This window comes from Neoarthrinium moseri, assembly GCF_022829205.1.
Source record: "Neoarthrinium moseri strain CBS 164.80 chromosome Unknown scaffold11_Wmoseri_CBS_16480, whole genome shotgun sequence".
Lineage (NCBI taxonomy): Eukaryota > Fungi > Ascomycota > Sordariomycetes > Amphisphaeriales > Apiosporaceae > Neoarthrinium > Neoarthrinium moseri.
This window is the reverse complement of record NW_026055125.1, coordinates 63,760-82,574: the sequence shown is the minus strand read 5'-3', so window position 1 is coordinate 82,574 and position 18,815 is coordinate 63,760. Positions and strand designations below refer to the sequence as shown.

The following is an 18,815-nucleotide window of genomic DNA, read 5'->3' as shown; positions in this document are numbered from 1 at the left end:
AACGACTCAGTAATCGAGTTAGCCGCTTGAAAATGCTATTAGTGGGGCGGGCTCCTTCGTAAACTAGCCACCGCATATTTGCATATCGTCCCCCGATGATGTTCAGAACACAACAGTACTGCAGGGACTCGAACTGCTGTAACTTTCAAATATCGAATTACGGCGAATATCAAGGTTTGAATCACAGCTCAGGCAGGTCGTACAAAATTGCACCATAAGATACAGTGCTCGCTGATAGTCAACCATGTGAACTCCTCTTGGTATTATGAAGCAAGATATCCGTCTCTATATGATCATGTCTACGCCGGCGGCTTCCTTGCCTTTTGCTTTTCCAGCTTTCTCCTCTTCTCTCTTAGCTTCTGGTCCTCGGCGCTCTTCTTGTTATTGGTGTACATCATCTGATCATGCAACTTGCGCTTCTTCTTGCTAAGCATGCCACGGGCACGCTCCAAATCCTCGGCCTCTTCCTTGGCTTGAGCCGCTAGCTTCTTCCTTGCATCAGCCTTGGCCTTGGCTCGCGGGTTCTGAGCGGCCTTCTGTGGAACTGGCTGCCCAGTCATCTCCGCGATCAGCTCGCGCTGGCGTTGTAACTCGGCGTCCTCCTCATTGTCCTCTTCTTCCTCGGCATCGTCCTCTTCGGCTTCGTCGGCATCTTCCGCCTCTGAGAAGCCACCAAAAGAAGCTGCCTCGTTCTCGTCTTCATCATCAGACTTGGCAATGTCCATTCCATCAGCAGCTGGCTCGGGGGCCTTGACAGCAAGGTCATCTGCATCCTCCTCATCCTCCTCTTCATCCTCCTCTTCCTCTTCGTCGCTGTCCGCCAACGCTTCCTCCTCGGGTTGTTGGTCTTCAAGGGGAATAGTCGGGTCATAGCCACCGTGAGTACTCTGAACAAAGGGACTCAAATGCGGCGGTAATTGGGCACCAGGGGCATAGAGGTCAGGCCGCTTTAGCTCTTCGTCGTTGACACTATCCCACACCCACTGTGGCTGGACATAGACTCGGCCGGGCATTCTCTGGTTCGGCTCAAGCTTCTGAGAAGTCTGGTTGTCTTCGCCATTGCCTTCCTCTGCGACAGCCTGGACCACAGGACGGTCCACGATCTGATGGGTAATGGAGGGGTCGCGCTCGTTTGTGGTGTACGCACCCTCGCCTAGGACAGCGTCCCAGCCAACACGCTTGCACCCGAAAGCCTTGAGGATGAATTCCAACGGTTGCCTCGGGGTCTCACGCGATAGGTAGAATGTGCAGTTGGCGAACAGAGAGGAAGGGTCGCTTCCGGAGTGTGTGGGTTGCGGGAGTACGTCACCGCCAGGTGCGGCAGGCTCAAACTTGTCAATGCTGTTGGTAGCCTCGTCCTCCTTCTCGGCGGAGGCCGCGTCCGCCTCGGTGGACTTGGCCTCGACCTCTGTGTCCTTCATCTGCTTGATGAGCTTGTTGACGGCTGCCTGTGTGGCGGGGTCTGTGGCCTTCTCCGTCTCGCCACCGGTCGCTGGCGCGTGGGCTGGGGCCTCTTGGATAGCGGTAGCGTGGTTGCCCTCGATGGTGAAGGCGCCGAGCTCTGCAGCGGAGTCGTCCTTCTTCTGGTCAAACTTGGGCGGGTAGACCAGGCCGATGGAGCTGTAGAGCCTGAAGTTGACGAACTTGAGCAGGGTCATGTAGAACTGCACGAAAGTGCCCATGATGCGGAAATCGATGTCGCCCACGACGCGCTGGTTGAACTTGTAGGGGACGAGCCACAGGATGTCCTCGCCCTGGATGGTGGCCTGGTAGTAGATGCCCTTGATGGACAGGAAGGACTTGCGCAAGCTCTGCGAGACGATCATGTAGTGCTGGAACTCGAGGCACAGGCGCTCGCAGCGGGCAATCATCTTGGCGGGCACGCTGGAGGTGGAGGGGAGGTTGGCAAAGAGGAAGAGCATGGAGAGGGCGTCGTCCAAGTCCCTCAGGGCATCGACAAAGGTCGGGTAGCGCTCGCGGATGAGGTGGTCGAGGGTGTAGGCGGGCTTGCCGGTCTTCTCGGGCCGCGAGGCATTGCGCTCGAGCCTGGCGGCATCGCTGACGTCGCCGCGGCCGAGGGCCTTGGAGATCTTCTTCTCGAGGACCTTCTGGTCGCGGAACTTCTGCAGCAGGGGCTCGTGCAGCAGGTACTGGATGTCCTTGGCGTAGTAGAAGGTGGTGGAGGCGGTGGCGCTCTTGCTGGCCTTGCGGCGGTTGTTGGGCTCACGGGGGAAGATGCCCTTCCAGATGCACAGCTTGCGGAAGTCCGGGAGGCTGATCTGGAGCTTCTTGACGGCCTGGGTGCGGGTGATGTAGTTCTTGGCCGCACCGGACTCGCCCTTCTTCTTGATCCGACCCATGGTTGACGGTGTGCGAGATCTGGTCTCGGTGGTGGTTGGTGGTGGTGGTTGAGCGGTTGTGCCGTCGACGGGTTTTTTTTCTTCGACCAGGCCCCGCCAAATCTATCTGCACTGGCAGCCAGGAACTTTTTTTTTTTTTCCTTCTCCCTCCGTCGCTGCAGCTCGAATCTTTTTCTGCCGTTATCGATTGTGCTGACCGCCCGAGCCGCCCCGTTCTGGGGTAGACTCCAAGCGGCTTAGCGGGCTTGGCTAGCTCCAGGGCGGCCAGTGGGCGGCCAGTGGGTGGCCCAGCGCAAACACGGCGCCGAGCCGACTCGACAGGGGTCCCGGGGGCCTGTCGAGGGCCCTGGGGCGCCTGGAGTTGACACCTCTCGCAAGCCCAAGTCCAACCTCCATGCCCGCACCGAGAGGCCGGACGAACCCCCAAGCCCACGACACGACCTGAACACCCCCCCCGAGGCACGCCGCGGCACGACGATGGACCTGCGATATGGGCCAAGATAAGATGACCACCCCGGCGCTGAACCGCACAGCCGGTCTCTATCTCGCCGCCGCCGCCCTGCGCCTGCTGCTGTTCGCCGGCTTCCCTGGCCTGCCCGACCTGCTGACCGGCCGTGTCGAGCTGTCCACCCCCGTCGACAGCTTCAAGAGACGTACGCCCTTGCCTTTCCCTTTCCGTTTGCTTGCTGTCTGCCTCGACTTCGGCTGAAGTTGGCCTTGAACTTGAAATGGAACTGTAGACTGACAAGTGGATGTTCGTTGTAGTGCAGGAGGGCCTCTTTCTGTACAACCACAACGTTTCCCCTTACGATGGCGGCGTCTACCACCAGGCGCCTTTGCTGCTGCCTCTGTTCTCGCTGCTCCCCGACCCCGCGGCGTATCCCATCTTTACGTATGTCCTCTACATAGCGGTCGACCTGCTCAGCGCCCACGCCCTGTACCAGATCGCCGAGTCCGGAGAGGCGGGCGCCTCGAGGCTGTTCAAGTCCCCGCGTCGCGACAAGAAATGGAGTGGCTATGCCGTCGCCGCCTTGTTCCTCCTCAACCCCTTTACCATAGCGACATGCCTGGCCCGCCCGACCACCGTCTTTACCAACTGCGCCATACTGCACGCCGTCGCCAAGGCCATCGCGGGCAGCACCTTCACCGCCGTCCTGTCGTTGTCTATGGCGGCCTATCTGTCCATGTACCCGCTGCTGTTGTTTCCGCCCCTGATCCTATTGGCATATGACCGAACACATGGCGCCAAGAGTCAATCGCTCCTCCTGTTTGCCGGGAAGAGCACCGCTGCCGCCGTCGTGGCAATGCTATTATTCGGCTTGTCGTCTTACGCCCTCACTGGGTCCTGGGAGTTCCTCGACTCGACGTACGGCATTCAGCTCACTCTCACGGACCTAACTCCGAATGTTGGTCTCTGGTGGTACTTCTTCGTTGAGATGTTTGACAGCTTCCGCTCCTTCTTTCTCGGCGTCTTCTGGCTGCATCTCTCGTCCTATGCGCCCGCCTTGTGTATCAGGATACGGCACCAGCCGCTCATGGTTGTGACACTTCTTCTTGGCGTCTTCGCCATCTTCAAGCCGTACCCCAGCGTCGCCGACACCTCCCTCTTCTTGGCCCTGGTCCCCTGCTTCCGATACATCTTCCCGCTCCTGCGGTACAGCTTCCTGAGCGCTTCCGTCGTTCTCTATGCCACCTTCCTCGGCCCCGCCTTCTACCACCTGTGGATCTATGCCGGCAGTGGAAACGCCAACTTCTTCTACGCCATCACCTTGGTTTGGAGTCTCGGCCAGAGCCTTCTCGTGAGCGATCTGGCGTTTGCCGCCCTCCGAGACGAGTGGGAGGTTGAACGGCCCGAGATGAAGGGCAAGCAGATCAGGCAGATCTAGGAGCCTGTCACGAGGCGCAAGACTAGCAAGTTGGAGACTCGCTTCATGGTGGCCAGCCTTGCTGCCTCGTTCATCGCGGGTAGCACTATTGCTAATCTCTTTGCTATGATGTATATCTCCTGCTTGGTACTATAGACGACTGCACCGGGGGCTTATGGCACATGGTTCTCGATGGAATGAAGATTCGATACCCCTAATGCCCATCGCCTAGGCACGTTGGGTCAATTTAGTCCGGTGACATCGGTCAGAGTGCTGGAGAATGAATGAGACCAAGCTCCTTGGGGTTGCTATGAAGTCCACAAGAAGACTCGAGGGAAGACCTGACGTCCTTCTCATGAGAAGCCAAATTTGGAGACGCGTAATGGTAAACCAACCGCAGCAGAACGTACTAAGCAAGACAAACCAGCACAAATGAGAAACATCATGTAGGGATAGGAGAAGAATCCATAGCAAGTTGTCCCTACTCAAGTGCACAGGCACTCATTCTAATGGTCACACAGCCTCAGACAATGCAATAAATTCCCAATAAAAAGATCATTACCATATCCAGCTCATGCCGTGCAATGCGATTGCCAGCATTGCCTGAATATAGACATATGCTATGAATGAAAGTCATTCGAGAGTGGTATCATTTCGCACGCCATACACCACAATTTTATCCATACAGTATTTTACAAGTGCGGCCTCTCCAAGGCAAGGCCTTCGTTGCGGCCATTTAGTCTGGATGGCGCACAGCTGCACAGCGGAGGAGGCCCTGAAATCACACCCGCCCTGACTTATCGCCTGCCTGCATGCCAACACCAACCTCGGCAATGTTCCCGTCGTGAGGCGGCTCGATGCCAGAGCCCTCAGGCTCGACGTCGACCGCTACTTCTACGTGATCGCCCTGGTACACTGTATCCCTCTGGCCATGGGATGGGCGCGGGGTGGCGTCAAAGCCAGGAAGGTCATCAAACATGGCCCCGATGGCGCCGAACTGATGCAGGCCGGTCTTTCGACGCGGTGCTTCAAAGTACTGTGTAGTCGCACCAAACGGTGGGAGGGAGCGGAAGACCAAGGCGCCTCCAACGGCGACGAGGGCTACTACCGCCCCGCCCACCGCAATGGCAACCTGCATTGGGTCGCGTCCCTGGTCCTCACTCTTGACGCCCTCGCCACACCACGTCTTCCAGGTGTCGCCCACGCCCGGAGTATTCTCCAGGACGTCATTCGTAAATTGTCCCAGCGTACCAACCACGCCCCGGGGAGCTGGCTCTGCCCATGGCAAGGTCTCAGCGAGGTTCTCTTCCTGCCACCGAATTACCTGAGTATTGTGCATCAGGTCCAGGAACTGCAGCAGACGTTGTCCTGCTTGGCTTCTCTTCATGCACTTCTCCATGAAAGGATGAGGGGTGCGGACACGTAATAACCGTAGATAACCGTAGGCTAGGAAGTCAAGGGCTGACGGCTTGTCTCCAAAGAAATAGTGGCGCGAGCCACGCAACTCGTCAAGGACCGAGAGGAAATCCTCAGTCAGGCTCTGGAGTCGTATAGCGGCGACCTGCTCCGGCTGCATTGTGCTACTTACTGTGGGCCTGAGCGGCAGCCGGAGGAACCCCGTAGCAGTGACCGGAGCCGTCGTCTTGGACTCCGAGGACCCATCCTCGGGGTCGACATCGGCAGCCAGGTGGTCAAGGCCCAGATGCTCCGTCTTGGCGATGGCGGATGCGCGGATCTTGAGCGGTACCGTCCACGTCAGTGGGAATGGAAGGATAGACGAGTATGCAGGCCGGGTCAAGTCCGCCCAAGCGCTCGGTGAAACATAAAGCGAGAATGCGACGAGTGCTGCCCCTCGCGAGGATAGGTAAGAGGCGTAGGCTAGTGTATCAGCCTGCTGGGTCGAAGAGACATTCTCGCCGATCGAAATCCCATGATGCTGAGCGAGATATGATACTATGTTCAGGTACCCCGAAGTCCAAGTACCATTGTGATGAAGTGCAGGAAGGATGTCTACATCCAGGTCAGCCCGTTGATCAGCGGTGTGAAGATTTGATTGATGCCTTGGAAAAGCTGGGGATCGCGGGCTGGGTGGGCCGGATCTAGATAAGAAAGAGGCAGATGAACCTACGATCAGGGGTGACGGAGACGTCATTGCTGGCGATCAGGGTCCAATCACCACGGGGGACGGCAAAGCCGAGATACGAGAGGGCTGCGAGGCATTCGGGTTCGATGGAGGGCAACCCGAAGGCCTGTCCCCAGACGTGAAGTTCGAACACCATGGCCGACGATGGGGTAGCAGACTCGTAGGGGATGGGAAGGCTGCTATTCCGCCGGGGATAAGAGGCACGTGGAATGGCGGGAACGCTGCGAGGGCGGAATCGTGATGGCGGGCAGGACGTTTCCGAGCCGTTAAACTTTTGACGAAAACGGTTATCCGAAGCAGGCAAGGCTCCCAACGGCGCGGCAGGTGAAGGAGGGCCCAAGAAGGAGTCAGAAGCCAGGTAGGGAATATAGTTGTCGGCCTGGCTGGCAGGCAGGCTGGTTGGTTTGGTTGGCTTCACGCTTGTCACGAGATCCGTAACCGAGATGCGTGGCCGTGTTTCGACAAGGAACTCGCGATGACTCTTGCCCGGTTGGGCGCTTCGGGTTCCCACAAATGTCGAGTCGAAGGACGATCCTCCGACTGGGTCACGTTCGGATGAAGAGAAGAGCCTGTTTCCGCGCCGCTGGAAAGCCGCCGCCGTGAGGATCACTACCGGACATCGTTATCGCGCCGTCGCGACCCCGGCTCGCAGAAAAAAAATATGCATGCTGTTTCGGGGCTACTTATCGGCACGTGGCCGCAGCAGCACGTCGACGTCACATCGAAGGGCCGGTGCGTTTCAAGGTTTCCCAGCCCGCCATTCACAGTGAACCAGTATACCAGACGACAAACATTGCCAAGTACCTATTTGCCACCAGGTGGTCGCAACTGTTCCTGAAGATCAGGGGGTGGCGATCCGGCAGATTACCTCAGTGTGCAAGTAGTGGTTAAGTAAGTTGCTCGTAGCGCAACGCCAGCGTTTGCAAGGCTGCGCCAATGAGGTTCGGTTAGACGCTGAAGATCATGGCCCTACCATAGTACACCGTTCAGCTACGTTGGTGTGTGGTAGTTTCACATGGCCAGAACTCTAAAACAATGATATGGGCTCTATTAGCCGAGCTGGAATTCGTTCCGCATGCAAACGTGCGTGCCGTAGTGTTGGACGATCGCCCGCCGTGCTCACGATGACGCTACATCAGGTCGGTTGCTTGCCTACCACAGTCGATATAGGTTGTGTCCATGTGGGAAGCACTCGTAAGCACATCCGGACAGCTACCTAGAGACAGGCTTCTCGGTGTGGAGACTTGAGCGACGACGACCGGCTACTAGCAAGAAGAAAGAGTCCTCCGTCAGAGACAGACCGAGGGATTGAGACAAGAGCAATTCTTGACTCTCTGATAATGTAGATAGTTGGCAGGCGCGCAAGTGTCAAATAGATTTTGACTCCATCCGTGAGTTTGTTGACTTTCAACCGTGCTCGCTCTATTCGCCAAGCCAGCAAACAAACTCGCATGAAGTGCAAGCCAGCGGCACACAAAACGCACGTTGTGGCCCGCGAGCGCGGAGAATATTGCCCCCTCCCTCGGCCTGATGTGCCGGATCCTATCACACCTCCCACCTCCAGGCAAGTCCAAGCTCAAGCTCAAGAGTCAGATGCAGGCACAAGAGTCCGACCAAGTTCCAAGAATAGAGACATAGTCGAGCGACGGGCTGAAGCGGACAATTAGTCCTGGAGAGAGACTAGCTACGGGCCTAAAGTGCCTCGGTGGCTACACCTTTCAGACGCAACACGAGTCGCGAGTCCGCCTCAGAAGATGCGATTTGTGCTCGGTTCGGCGATCGGGCTGACCAGATCGTGCCAGAAAGCCGTACGAGACCATGGGGGGCCGCATACATAGTCTCGCATCTCTTGGCCGAAGCGACAACGTTGGGCAGACTGGGCAGGTTGGCAGGAACTCTAGGGAGGTATAGTTTCATGCAGGTATGGCAGGTCATCAGACATCGTGCAGGTCATGCGGGCGGATCTGTCTAGCTCGCCCGCATTTCGAAACCACAAAAGAAGATGCAGGGCTCATTGGGCTCCATTCGACTTCCAAGGTTATACCGCCCTTTTTTCCCTGTGTGTAGGCAGGTAGATTTGCATGTTCCCGGGCCTGGAAAACCTGGTACATATCTGTCGGCCGTGTACCTCCGTATCCTGCATGGGGTTGAAAGACAGGTCCGCTAAATTAGGTGCGTCGTGTCAGAGTCGATATGATGTAAATTGAAAGTAACGACTCGCCGCAAGCCTCCACTCTTCTCTCAAACGGGCGCCCTAGGTGGAGACCCAGGACCGTCGCCATTTCCGATGAAGCGGTTAGCGATGCTGGGGGGCCCGCTCCCCTTAATGGGTCTGAAGACTCAAGAGGACAGAGAGTGCGGAACACCGTCGCATACGCCTCGAATAGGGCATTTCGCTTAATGATTCCATCCCAAAACCCACAGCTTTCTACTTCATGCAAGTGGTAACGACATTTCCCCACCAAAGTAAGGGGAGACGGTATGTGAGGGGTTGAACGGGTTTGAAGTCGAATGCGCTTCATCTGCGGCAGGGGGACCAGCATCTGTTGCTGCGTTGGCAGCGGGGCATCTTTTTGCCTAGACGTGACCAGTCGATATCGTCGATGCCTACTGCTGCTGCTGCTGCTGCATGCATCTGCACATGCCAAGTATATGCGCACGAGGATGTTGGCACGTAATCCGGGACAGCGGCTATAGGCGTACCTGTTTGGATAGCATGTGCATAAGTCACTCCTTCCAATTCAGCGAGGGGGACAGTTGTATGTAAGTGGTTTAAAGCCATTTCAATTCTCTGAGGTTGGTCGGCTACACGGAGAGTGAGTCGCCATGCAAGTATTCCGCACTATGCCCTGTGTTCCTCTGTAACATTCCTGTAATCATGATTCTTCTCTTCCATCGGGGGTATCCGGCGCACGCGTGCCACTTCTTCGCAGAAAGACGCCCTGGCAATGCTTCTATAGGTACATGTGTCGATGAAGATTCCCAAAAACACCTTTCGTTGCAAATGAAAAAGCCAAGCTGGCACCAAATCATAACGTGTATATCCCAAAAGCACCTGTCCCATGCAAGGGTGTAGATGCCACAACCCAATATTAAAATTCCCATATTCGTGTAATAGTACAGCTGATCGAGAGCTGGGGCCCTGAATCATGAAGTAGAGATCGATTTCCACTGAGCGCAGCTCTCGGAATGTCGCTGAGAACCAGCTGTGTTGAGAGCCAGTGATTGTTGCGATGTCGTTGCTGCAACTGGCCGTTGAGGTCATGTTGCTTGTTGATAGTTGGAGGTTCGCGTAACCGTCCGCCAATCCGCGCGTGCGGCGTTTAGAATGGTGGTGTTACTCGATATGCATGCGCAAGCAAGTCATGCATGTTCAGGTGCGCCTCGGCAGTAAGGTGCTGGGAGGGAGGCAGAGTCATTACACACGGCTCTGGCACTGCGCTCGGATGATGGTGGCGCGATCATCGTTCGCATTCCAGTTGCCGTGCTGTCCATTTCGCATATCCGGTTGGTCGTCGCCATGTTTCGAGCTTGTCAGACAAGAGGTTGATCTGAGTGGGGGGTTGTTGTTGTTGTTGTTGTACCCCCAAACATGGTGATGGCTTAACCTCTCTTGGGCAGAGGAGGCAGTGGTCGACTCGGTGGCGGGCCCGGGCAAGGGGGCAGTTGCGATGGTCTTTGAGAAGGCATGGTGAATTCTGAAGAAGCGTGGGAAGCCAGTTTGACGGTTGTGTGGCTATAAGCCGTTGTTACGAGTTGTTGGTATAGGAGTGGGTTAGACTCGGCAGCAAGCTTGTAAGGCGTAGAGTTGCAAGAAGACACGAGGTCTTGTTAGTTGTAGTTGATAGTAGTTGTTGTAAGTAGGAGGAGTATAGACAGGTCTTGCGTCTTGCTCGTGGTCTGGTGATTGATAGTCTGATGAACTAGAGCGAGCAAAGACCCTTGGTGAAGGGAGGAGGGAGCCTTATGTAGGAGGCCAGCAGTGATAGACATCCCGTTTGTCCACATTTGATGAAAATGGGATGAGCGAGATACTTCCCTGGTTGTACACAGCTAGCCTGGCTCTAGGTAGGTCATGGCACAGGGTGCGTCAGTACGTACACCGCCAAACCTGAAGCTGATGAGAGGTACATGCCCACGCTAGCGCCCATAATATTAAATACGGGCGTTGAGTGAGCAGCACCCATGTAGCGCCAGCTCGGTGCCGTACAAAAATAAGTACCCCCCGTCCGAGGCCAGAGTGACGCAGCCAAGTCAGAGCAGGGAAAGTCGGGTGTGCCACATCTAGTCGAGGAAAAAATGAAACGAGCAGAGACCCCTGTATCCCTGTCTGTCCGTCGTCTGCAACCCCTGTCAGACGGCCGAAGTACAGCGACTTTGCTGGCCACTACAGCGCAAAGCTGAAATCTGAAAAGATGCGACCCCAAAATAGCGGTCGCAGAACCAGGCACCGCCCACTCAGTGATGAGCAGCCCGGGGCGCAAGGCCAGGATGCCACTGGGAGCATTGGAATGAGATACTCCACTACTTCGTGGAAGACTCATAGAACAATTAGGTATCCACCATAACCCCAGACAGCTCGACCAAGCACTAGAAAAATTTTGTGCAGAACGGGACATTGGGCATTTCCAATCAAGCCAGCATGGCTCCATCAAAGGAGAAAGTGGGCCGGTGCTCATTTTCACGAGACAGTTCCTTGCGTTGACGATGATGCATTGTCGTGCACTTGGGTGCGGGAGACGGTTCGCCTAATGCCTCGGCTGCCTCATCAGAGATTGCACCATGTGGGCAGGAAGAAAAAAAAAAAAAGTTTGATGAAGGCCGTACACTGTCTCCGAGCCTCGTCCCTGCTGCGTTACCCGACTATTCTAAGAATGTAATACTTGTGCCGCCAGGACATAATTATTGACAATCCTCGGTGCCCGCACATGTGGTTGTCCCGAACAATGTGCAGAGATGAACCTCATCAAAATTACAGGGAAGTGGAGAGTGGTCAGCTGGACTTTCCAGCCAGGTCTGTGGAAGTCCGGATTGACATTGACATTGGCTCTGACCCCCTGTAGCAGCTTGAGGTCTGCTTTTTTACAGCGTGGCTTATTAAACTTGCCGGTCTCCCATGCTTCCGGCCACGCTACGTCAATTGGGGAGATGCCGTAGAATTGGCATCGCCATCATGGACCTGCACAATATAGGCAGCCAGGTCGCCGTGGTCGCATATGCAAAGTATTCTCGCAACCATCAGTAGTCAGGTATCGTGGCAGTGAAAAAGAAACGTTATTTCGGTAGTGGGAATGTCAGCCGCCGGCATCCGCTTTTTCTTCTTTGGCTCAAAGTTGCTAGTTAGCCACTGAATTGTGAATAGAGTTTGTGTACCTGGTCCTTTGTGAAAGCGCCTCACCTAATAAATCGGCGCCCTGGCACGCGAACAGCCGAAAGCCCCCGGGATGACCGGACGCAAGGGCTCTAAAGCCCCCGTGCGGAAACCCTGTGGCTTGTCAGGAGAGCTGAGAGACGGGATCTAAGTAAGCCGTGACATGTATTTCGCTGCAATTTCAGCTCGACAGCTCTAGAACTCTTCAACAAGCAACTGGTCGCGTTAGAACGTTCCGGCCACTACCACTGCGCGCTACAGACATCAGATCTGGCAAGCTGTGAAAGAAGACAGTATTGTAGAATGCCGGCGGGAAGTGACTTACCAGTTCAGGCAGTATACTCAGCGGCCGATGAAGAACCACTTTTAGCCATTGTGAGGAGGGGCGGAACTGCAGCTACTTGGTCAGGCCTGATAACCATCTAGTTCTCGGTGGATGGGTCCCGCAGGCTGCCACGCGAGACCTGCCATGCTTTACGTGTCGCGTTTACTGGTTCTTGGGTACGAGCTGCCAAGTTCTGACCGCACTTCAACGCTATCTCACCGCAAGCCCGCCCACACCTTGTGCATAACGCCTGCCGTGACAATGGGAGCCCAACGGCCTGTGATAATGACTCACGATGCGCTGGCCAACAGGATCGGTTTGCCATTCCCCAGGCACACACCTTGTAACTATTTGGGCTTTGGAATCCTCATGACGTTAAGGCAGAGCGGAGCCCCGCGGCCCACGGCGCAAAGTCGCAAGTACCTGATTCTGTAACGTTCATGGAAGACGGTTAGGCATGCTGTTGCATTGCTAAGCGCGCTGGTTGTTGTAGATCTTCAAGTGCGACGCTGCAATCCTTCTCTGGCATGGTGCTCAGTGCTCCTAGCCGATGCCGTGTGTCCGATGTAAGCCGGGTTCGGCATCGACCTGCATTAGGGGAGTTGTCGGCGTCTATTGGTCTTACTATTTTATTTGAGGCTTGCCATAATTAGACTTGCCTTGATGGTAGCGGCATCGACTCTCCGAGCGAGGCGGTGCATGATTATAGCTCACGGTATATGCCCTGCGATGTCTCCAAATAGATTGAGGAAGCGCCTATTCGGCCGCATTGCATTCAAGTCTCGAATGCCGTGTGGAATTATCACGGTAGTATATGCATACTCGTGGTGCATGTAGAACACATGTCGGCTGGGATATAAAGATGGAAACAAGGCTGTGTCGCTAGAAATAACGTGCATATGTAGTGCGCTGGTGTGTTTCGGGTAACAGCAGGCTGAGCCTGCAGGACATGCACTGCAGTACCTATCAAACAGAGCGCGCATACTGCCCTATTGCCTGCTCATCATGGAGTCCACCAATCGCATTGACAGAATTGGGCGCATACTGCTGCAACTGCACGAGTTGTCCAATCCAATACAAGGCAAACCTGAGCATGTATCGTAAAATAGACTGCAAACATCATACGTAGCCTTGTCTATCAGGAGTTATTCAAATGCACGCACTGTTGCACAAGATGAAGCGGTCAGCTACTTATCTATTCAGGACAAGGATATAGGATATGATTAATGATTACTATCTGTCGGAGGGTCGGCTGCTGAAGTGGAAACGCGAGAAGAGCCATGATCAGCGCAAATAATGATGGTTGCGCCCAGTGCGCTTTGGGGAATAGATAGACCTGGACCCTGAATCCGGGAGAAAGGTTCTGGCAGATTTCCGAGTGGGACAGCCAATCAACTACTTCCTTCGCCAACGACGGTGGAAAATTTCTACAGAATGGACAAAAAAACGTTGATGGATTTGCAAGCCAATCCTTGATAGTGACGAAATTTGTCATGTCTGCCCTCTCATGTGCCGACGCGACCGAGTCTGGTACCAGGGTCGGATGGGCTCCAGCCAGGGGCGAGGCGGTGGTGCACGTACCGATTCGGAAATTTGATTTTCTTCTAGAAGTTTTCTACCGTGTGGAGCTCTGGGGACGAAACATGGACGATTGTTTGGCGGTGGCCAGGGGCACGCCTGTTCGGAAGAGGCGATGTGTACCAATCTGCACGTCCCCCCAGAGACTCCTGCTCCCCCTGTTTCATTTGACCGTGCTGCTGGGGAACCGATGCCATCATCGTCATGTCAGTGCTTCTCAGATCCGCAACGTCGCTTGAGCAGCGCCAACTGTTGAATCGGCGCACGGGGTCTGTGGCAGACCGTGACATCGTGTCAGATATACGGGGTTATCAGATATACGAGCCGATCAAGGCATCGCGCAAAACAGTGTCTCCCGAAACAGGTAATGAGGACAAGAGTCAAAGCGGAGCCCGTGTTAGTTCCAAGCTTTGGGATTGGCATCTGATCTAGGACAAGTACTTCGTACATACGTGCGAACGCGTGCTTAGGGCTGCGCCGGGCATTTGCAGCTAACTCTTGACCGCTGCGCTGGGTCAAGCTGCGCTAAACCCCGTACCTGGAATTGCCGTTTGCGAAAAGTCCGCCCAAAACATGGGTGAATTCGGGCAATGGCTCCCTGCAGGGTCTCATCTCATCTCAACACTCAATATCAACACTAGCCCCGTTCAAGTGTTTGCCGACTTGTCACGAGGTCGCCTGGGAGTCGTACCCAGGCAGCCAGCCAAGGGCTCGCAATAGTCTTTTTTCCACGGCTATCAAACGACAGCTACAGAAGGCACCAATCATGAGCCGCCTGTATGAGCATCGGTCGCGCGACGTGGGCAGTAGTCTCCGAGCCTGCTCATCTCGTGATGTCTGACAGGTGGTATAGAGCTTGCCCACCATGTCAATAGCAAATCACTGCAAACTACTATGTACGGTACCATGGTTCGCCAGCCTCCTCAACACCCTGCCTATCTATGCGTTGTTGGTCTTGGAAATGATGCCTCGCATTTGGCGCAATACTTTGGCGACTCAGATTTAAGTGCTTACCTTCATCCTGGAGAGCAAGACTTCTCGTCTCTAGCATTACACAATAGACTCATCAGGCCGGCCCAACAGGAAATACGGGGTGAACAGAGCCCCTGCTTCGGGACTCTGGGAGACAGGCAGCATGAATGCAGCCTTGTGGCCCTATCGCGAGGATTCCCATCCATGTAGCTGACTGCATGATTAGTGAAGTACTGATAAGACACGCGTCTGCAGCCTCGGAGGCAGTGTCCAAACTACTGGAATTCTGATAACCACGATGCAACCTTGGCAAATGCCGGTTGCTGTCTTGCCTCATCGCCCGGTTATAGCCCGACTGCTCAAAGGCCGACGGCCACTATGTCCGTGGGACGATGGATCAGGCTGTGGCGATGTGCTGCCTCGAACTTGACGCCAGCAGTGATCAACTGCCGAGCATCCAGACCATCCGCAACGGACTGGACCGGATTCAGCTCCCTTCGTTTTAAACCTTTCTAATCTAAAGAAAAGCTTGCTATCCAGCTGAGGTCTCCGGGCATAGCCAGCCCCAAACGGCGACGAATACCTCGGAGGCTTCGGTTCCAGACGGTCTGAAAGAGGGTGTGCTCATTAGCTGAACAGGCCAGACCGTACCTCGCCAACTGACCAATGAAAGGGGGCAGCGCTGACTCTGGGTGTGGTAAGCCAGTCTGTAGTGGGTGCGCCATGCCGAGAACGGATCACCAAGCTATCACTACTCGGTCATTTCCACGTGGGAAACCAGGGGCAGCGCCATACCCCTGATTCGTCGTCTTTGTCGTCAGTCCCGAGTTTACTACAATATCACTTCGAATAGCGAGTGCTCGGCTGCGTTAACTGGATTGACACGCGGCCGCAGCCCGATCATGACTTGTCCAGCTGGGCGGGATGGCACTTTCAACATCGAGATCAGGCTAAGAGCCGGAAGCATCAGGCCCCCGCTATACCGCACTTTGTGAGGCAGCCTGTGGGGGATCTACGAGTTGCATCAACCAGATTCCACGGGCGTATCGCTCAAATGTATACAGGCCCATTCCAACACCAACTCAGTGACTAACTACCATGTTTGCTTCTCGGCCGACTTTTAGCGGATCATGGATCAACATACGGCATTGTCGCAAGGAGTCCGCAATGCCCTACTATGTAGTGCATTCTGTTGACTCAATACTGCAGGTGTCAGATCGCAGATGAAATACTGCCATGTGTGAGTGCTCAGCCAATCAACCAATCATCCCTCACACCATCACGTATTGTCCACATGGCGATTTCGGTGGCCGAGCTGGAGTCTCGCACCTATATCTGCCTCCAGTATTTACTCGCTTGTGCAGCCAGTTTCACAAACAGGCACAAGCGATCCCTAGATTCCACAGGAAAATGGTATGCTGCGTGTCTGCATTGCATGTCAAAGTGAGACATTATCAACCAAGTATATACACAGTAAGTAGTGTAGGTAAGGTAGGGCGTCGAATCCTGCAGGCGTCCTGGTGTCGTCAAGACCATATGCACCTCCTCAAGGCTGTCAAGCCCGCTAGTAAACACCACGTTTTGGGAGTCAAGTGCAAGGTATTTTGTCCCACCTCTTGGCATTGATTACGCATCACCAACAAGCCAGGCGGAGCAAGTGCAGTACTATGCAAAGCCATTACGCCAGTAGATCATGATCGTGCGCTGGCGCTCTGTCGAAGGAGGCCACCCGAGTTTCTGGGTTCGCCAAGCCTTGCCGGAGCTGGCGGTGACGAGCAGTGCGCATGGACTCCCGAGCAAGCGTTGAAACGCACGACCACTCACAACACCATCAGCTGTTGCTAGGGGGGCTAGCCAATCTGCGGCCACACACCGTCCAGAAGAAGCACTTCAAGCAGGCTGCAGTGGATGGGCTTTGTACCTGTACCCCGCCATGGATGGGTAGCATGGGCTTGTCGACAAGACATCGCATTCCCCATGCTTGCCATGCAAAGTCGATAGTGCTGGCGTGATCCTGTCCCCTGGTCAGTTGCTCAGCTGACCATCATCAACACACCAACACATTACCAGGTTCCTGGCGTACCTGGCCACGCGTGCTGACAAGGCCTTGCGTTACCTTCGGCTCAGCGCGGAGGACCGCGGTGGTTCATCCATGGCTGGCCGCAATATCATCGGGCTGAGCAGTGAGTGGACGTGTTTCACTTGACGCTGCAGAGCACCCCCCCAAGGTCCAATCAATCGTACGACGTGTCCAACCTGGCCTACAGCAGGACAGAACCCTGGCTACGATCCCTCTGATCGCTGGGCCCAAAGGGCCAAACATCACTTATGCAACCCTATACTTCGGTCCGCTCGGACACTAACCAAGACATTCGAGATAAGGGAGAAGTCATACCATACCACCTGTTCAAGGTCAAGCAATAGGCGAGACTAGCTAAGGAATCGCATCCGTACTCAGTAATGCCGACTTACCCGTCGGTTCCTGACATCATCGACTTGTAAGTTCGCACGCGAAGGACCAACTATTGTGCGGTAGCGCGGCCAATTAGCCCCTGATTTCCCCCTGGATTAGTATGCATCGCGATTTGTTATCACCTCGACGACGAACTTGATCGTACAGTAATAGTACAGTATATCCCAATTTGGGCTCAAGATGGGCAAGAATGCGATTCGAAGCCTACAGCTGTGTCGGTCCCGGGGACCCTCCCCTGCTCTGAAACCAGATCGACGGCCATCTGCAAGCCCTCAGGGCTAAACCTGCGCCGCAGCCGTAATCCTATGCCCAAGGTGTGACACGATGGTCAGCATGTTAACCATCCTCTCCCCACACTTCCAAGGTTTGGGAGCATCTTGGCAACTCTGACACTATCAGACATAGTATACCCCACAGCGCCACAGCAGGCGATCCTCATTGATTGATCTTAGGGGAGACAGCGTCAAGCCGCTGCCGCAAGCCACGGATTGATAGCTAGCCAATAATTACAAGGGTGGTCCTTCAGCTCATGCTGCAGCTTTATTGTCGTCGTATCACCGTAACAGCCAGCCGTCAAGGACCTTCCTCTCCTGCCGGAACTTGAGTCGAGATGATAAAGTTCTCCATCATTGCCTGGCCGCCTCCCGGTGGCCCGCTCTCTTTAGCCTTGCTGTTCCCGCCGGCGGCCCCCAATGCAACCCTGCCGCTGCCCGCGGCATTGGGGCCCTGTCGGCGCTTAACGACCAAACATAGCACGCGCCCGTAGATAGAGAAACCCTCGTATGAGATGTCCATGGCAAGCTTCTTCTTGTCGTCGCCGCCCCCATCGTCTGCAGCTTCCTTGCGGCGCTTATGCGGGGGCTGGTCCGGTGTGTCTGGCGGCACAAACAAGGTGTCATCTGCATCGTCCTCAGACGAGATCACTTCATGGTCGTCTTCGGCCCCCTCATCCGTCTGCCCGGTGTTCCTCCTGGGTCGCTTGGGCCGGCTGTTTGGCGCCGGGGCCGCGGGTATTGCAGCCAGAGCGGCCCCCACGTCCTCGTCACTGTCCTCGTCGCGCAGCGTGATGGGGGCTGTAGCCGCGTCGAGGTCAAGGTCGATAGGCGCTTCGTTCGAAGCGCCGACCAGGCGACCCGAATTAGATGTTAGTTTGGTCTGTGTCGTATCGTGAAAATTCTTGTGTTTCGTTAGGAGCGAGTGGCGCGTGCTGGTTTCGGTGAGGAATATGGATACTTCGAAGTCATCTGTAAATGCACACTATCAATGCCTGCTGCATATGCTTTGAGAACGGTAAGCCTCGGCGGATCGCCACAGGTAGGAAACATTAGCAGGCTCTGCCACTACGCTCGCATGCGTGCGACCCCAGGTTGCATCCAATAAGTTACACCGAACCTCCAAATATGAGATGGGAAATACATTGAGTGAGAGCATGGAAGTTGCTGGGTACAAAGCATGCAAGTTGGTACATGGAGCTTCCGAGTTCATACCTTCGACCACGACATCCTTGATGCCTTTCTTCTTAGTGCTCCGCTTCCGGGCTCGCTCTCTCTCCTCGCGCAGCTTGGGAAGCACCAGTGGCCGGACTGCTTCTATGACCCTGGAGAGCGTGTTGTGCCGCGGATTGAGCAGCCAGCTCTGTGCCAGCGCCGGGTTATCCAGATAGATACGACATTCAAGAACCGAGTACTTGGTTATGCGGAGATAACGCCGGATCGGCGCCATAGAGCA

The 18,815-nt window shown here is 55.2% G+C and overlaps 4 protein-coding genes across 4 annotated transcripts; 1 reads left to right on the top strand and 3 right to left on the bottom strand.

Annotated features, from left to right (window-relative positions):
• Positions 1-299: 299 nt before the first annotated feature.
• JN550_004152 (uncharacterized protein) lies at positions 300-2,360 on the bottom strand (the record flags this gene model as incomplete). Its single annotated transcript, XM_049315636.1, has 1 exon — positions 300-2,360. The coding sequence occupies one exon, from the start codon at positions 2,358-2,360 to the stop codon at positions 300-302; it is 2,061 nt and encodes a 686-aa protein (XP_049173690.1).
• Positions 2,361-2,865: 505 nt separating this feature from the next.
• JN550_004151 (uncharacterized protein) lies at positions 2,866-4,246 on the top strand (the record flags this gene model as incomplete). The annotated part of the gene is made up of 2 exons (XM_049315635.1): positions 2,866-3,013; positions 3,126-4,246. The coding sequence occupies 2 exons, from the start codon at positions 2,866-2,868 to the stop codon at positions 4,244-4,246; spliced, it is 1,269 nt and encodes a 422-aa protein (XP_049173689.1).
• Positions 4,247-5,006: 760 nt separating this feature from the next.
• Positions 5,007-6,988, bottom strand: JN550_004150 (uncharacterized protein; the record flags this gene model as incomplete). Its single annotated transcript, XM_049315634.1, has 3 exons — positions 5,007-6,235; positions 6,354-6,865; positions 6,918-6,988. The coding sequence occupies 3 exons, from the start codon at positions 6,986-6,988 to the stop codon at positions 5,007-5,009; spliced, it is 1,812 nt and encodes a 603-aa protein (XP_049173688.1).
• A 10,672-nt stretch (positions 6,989-17,660) lies between these two features.
• JN550_004149 (uncharacterized protein) lies at positions 17,661-18,809 on the bottom strand (the record flags this gene model as incomplete). Its single annotated transcript, XM_049315632.1, has 2 exons — positions 17,661-18,331; positions 18,575-18,809. 2 exons carry the CDS (start codon positions 18,807-18,809, stop codon positions 17,661-17,663), a joined length of 906 nt encoding a protein of 301 aa, XP_049173687.1.
• Positions 18,810-18,815: the final 6 nt, after the last annotated feature.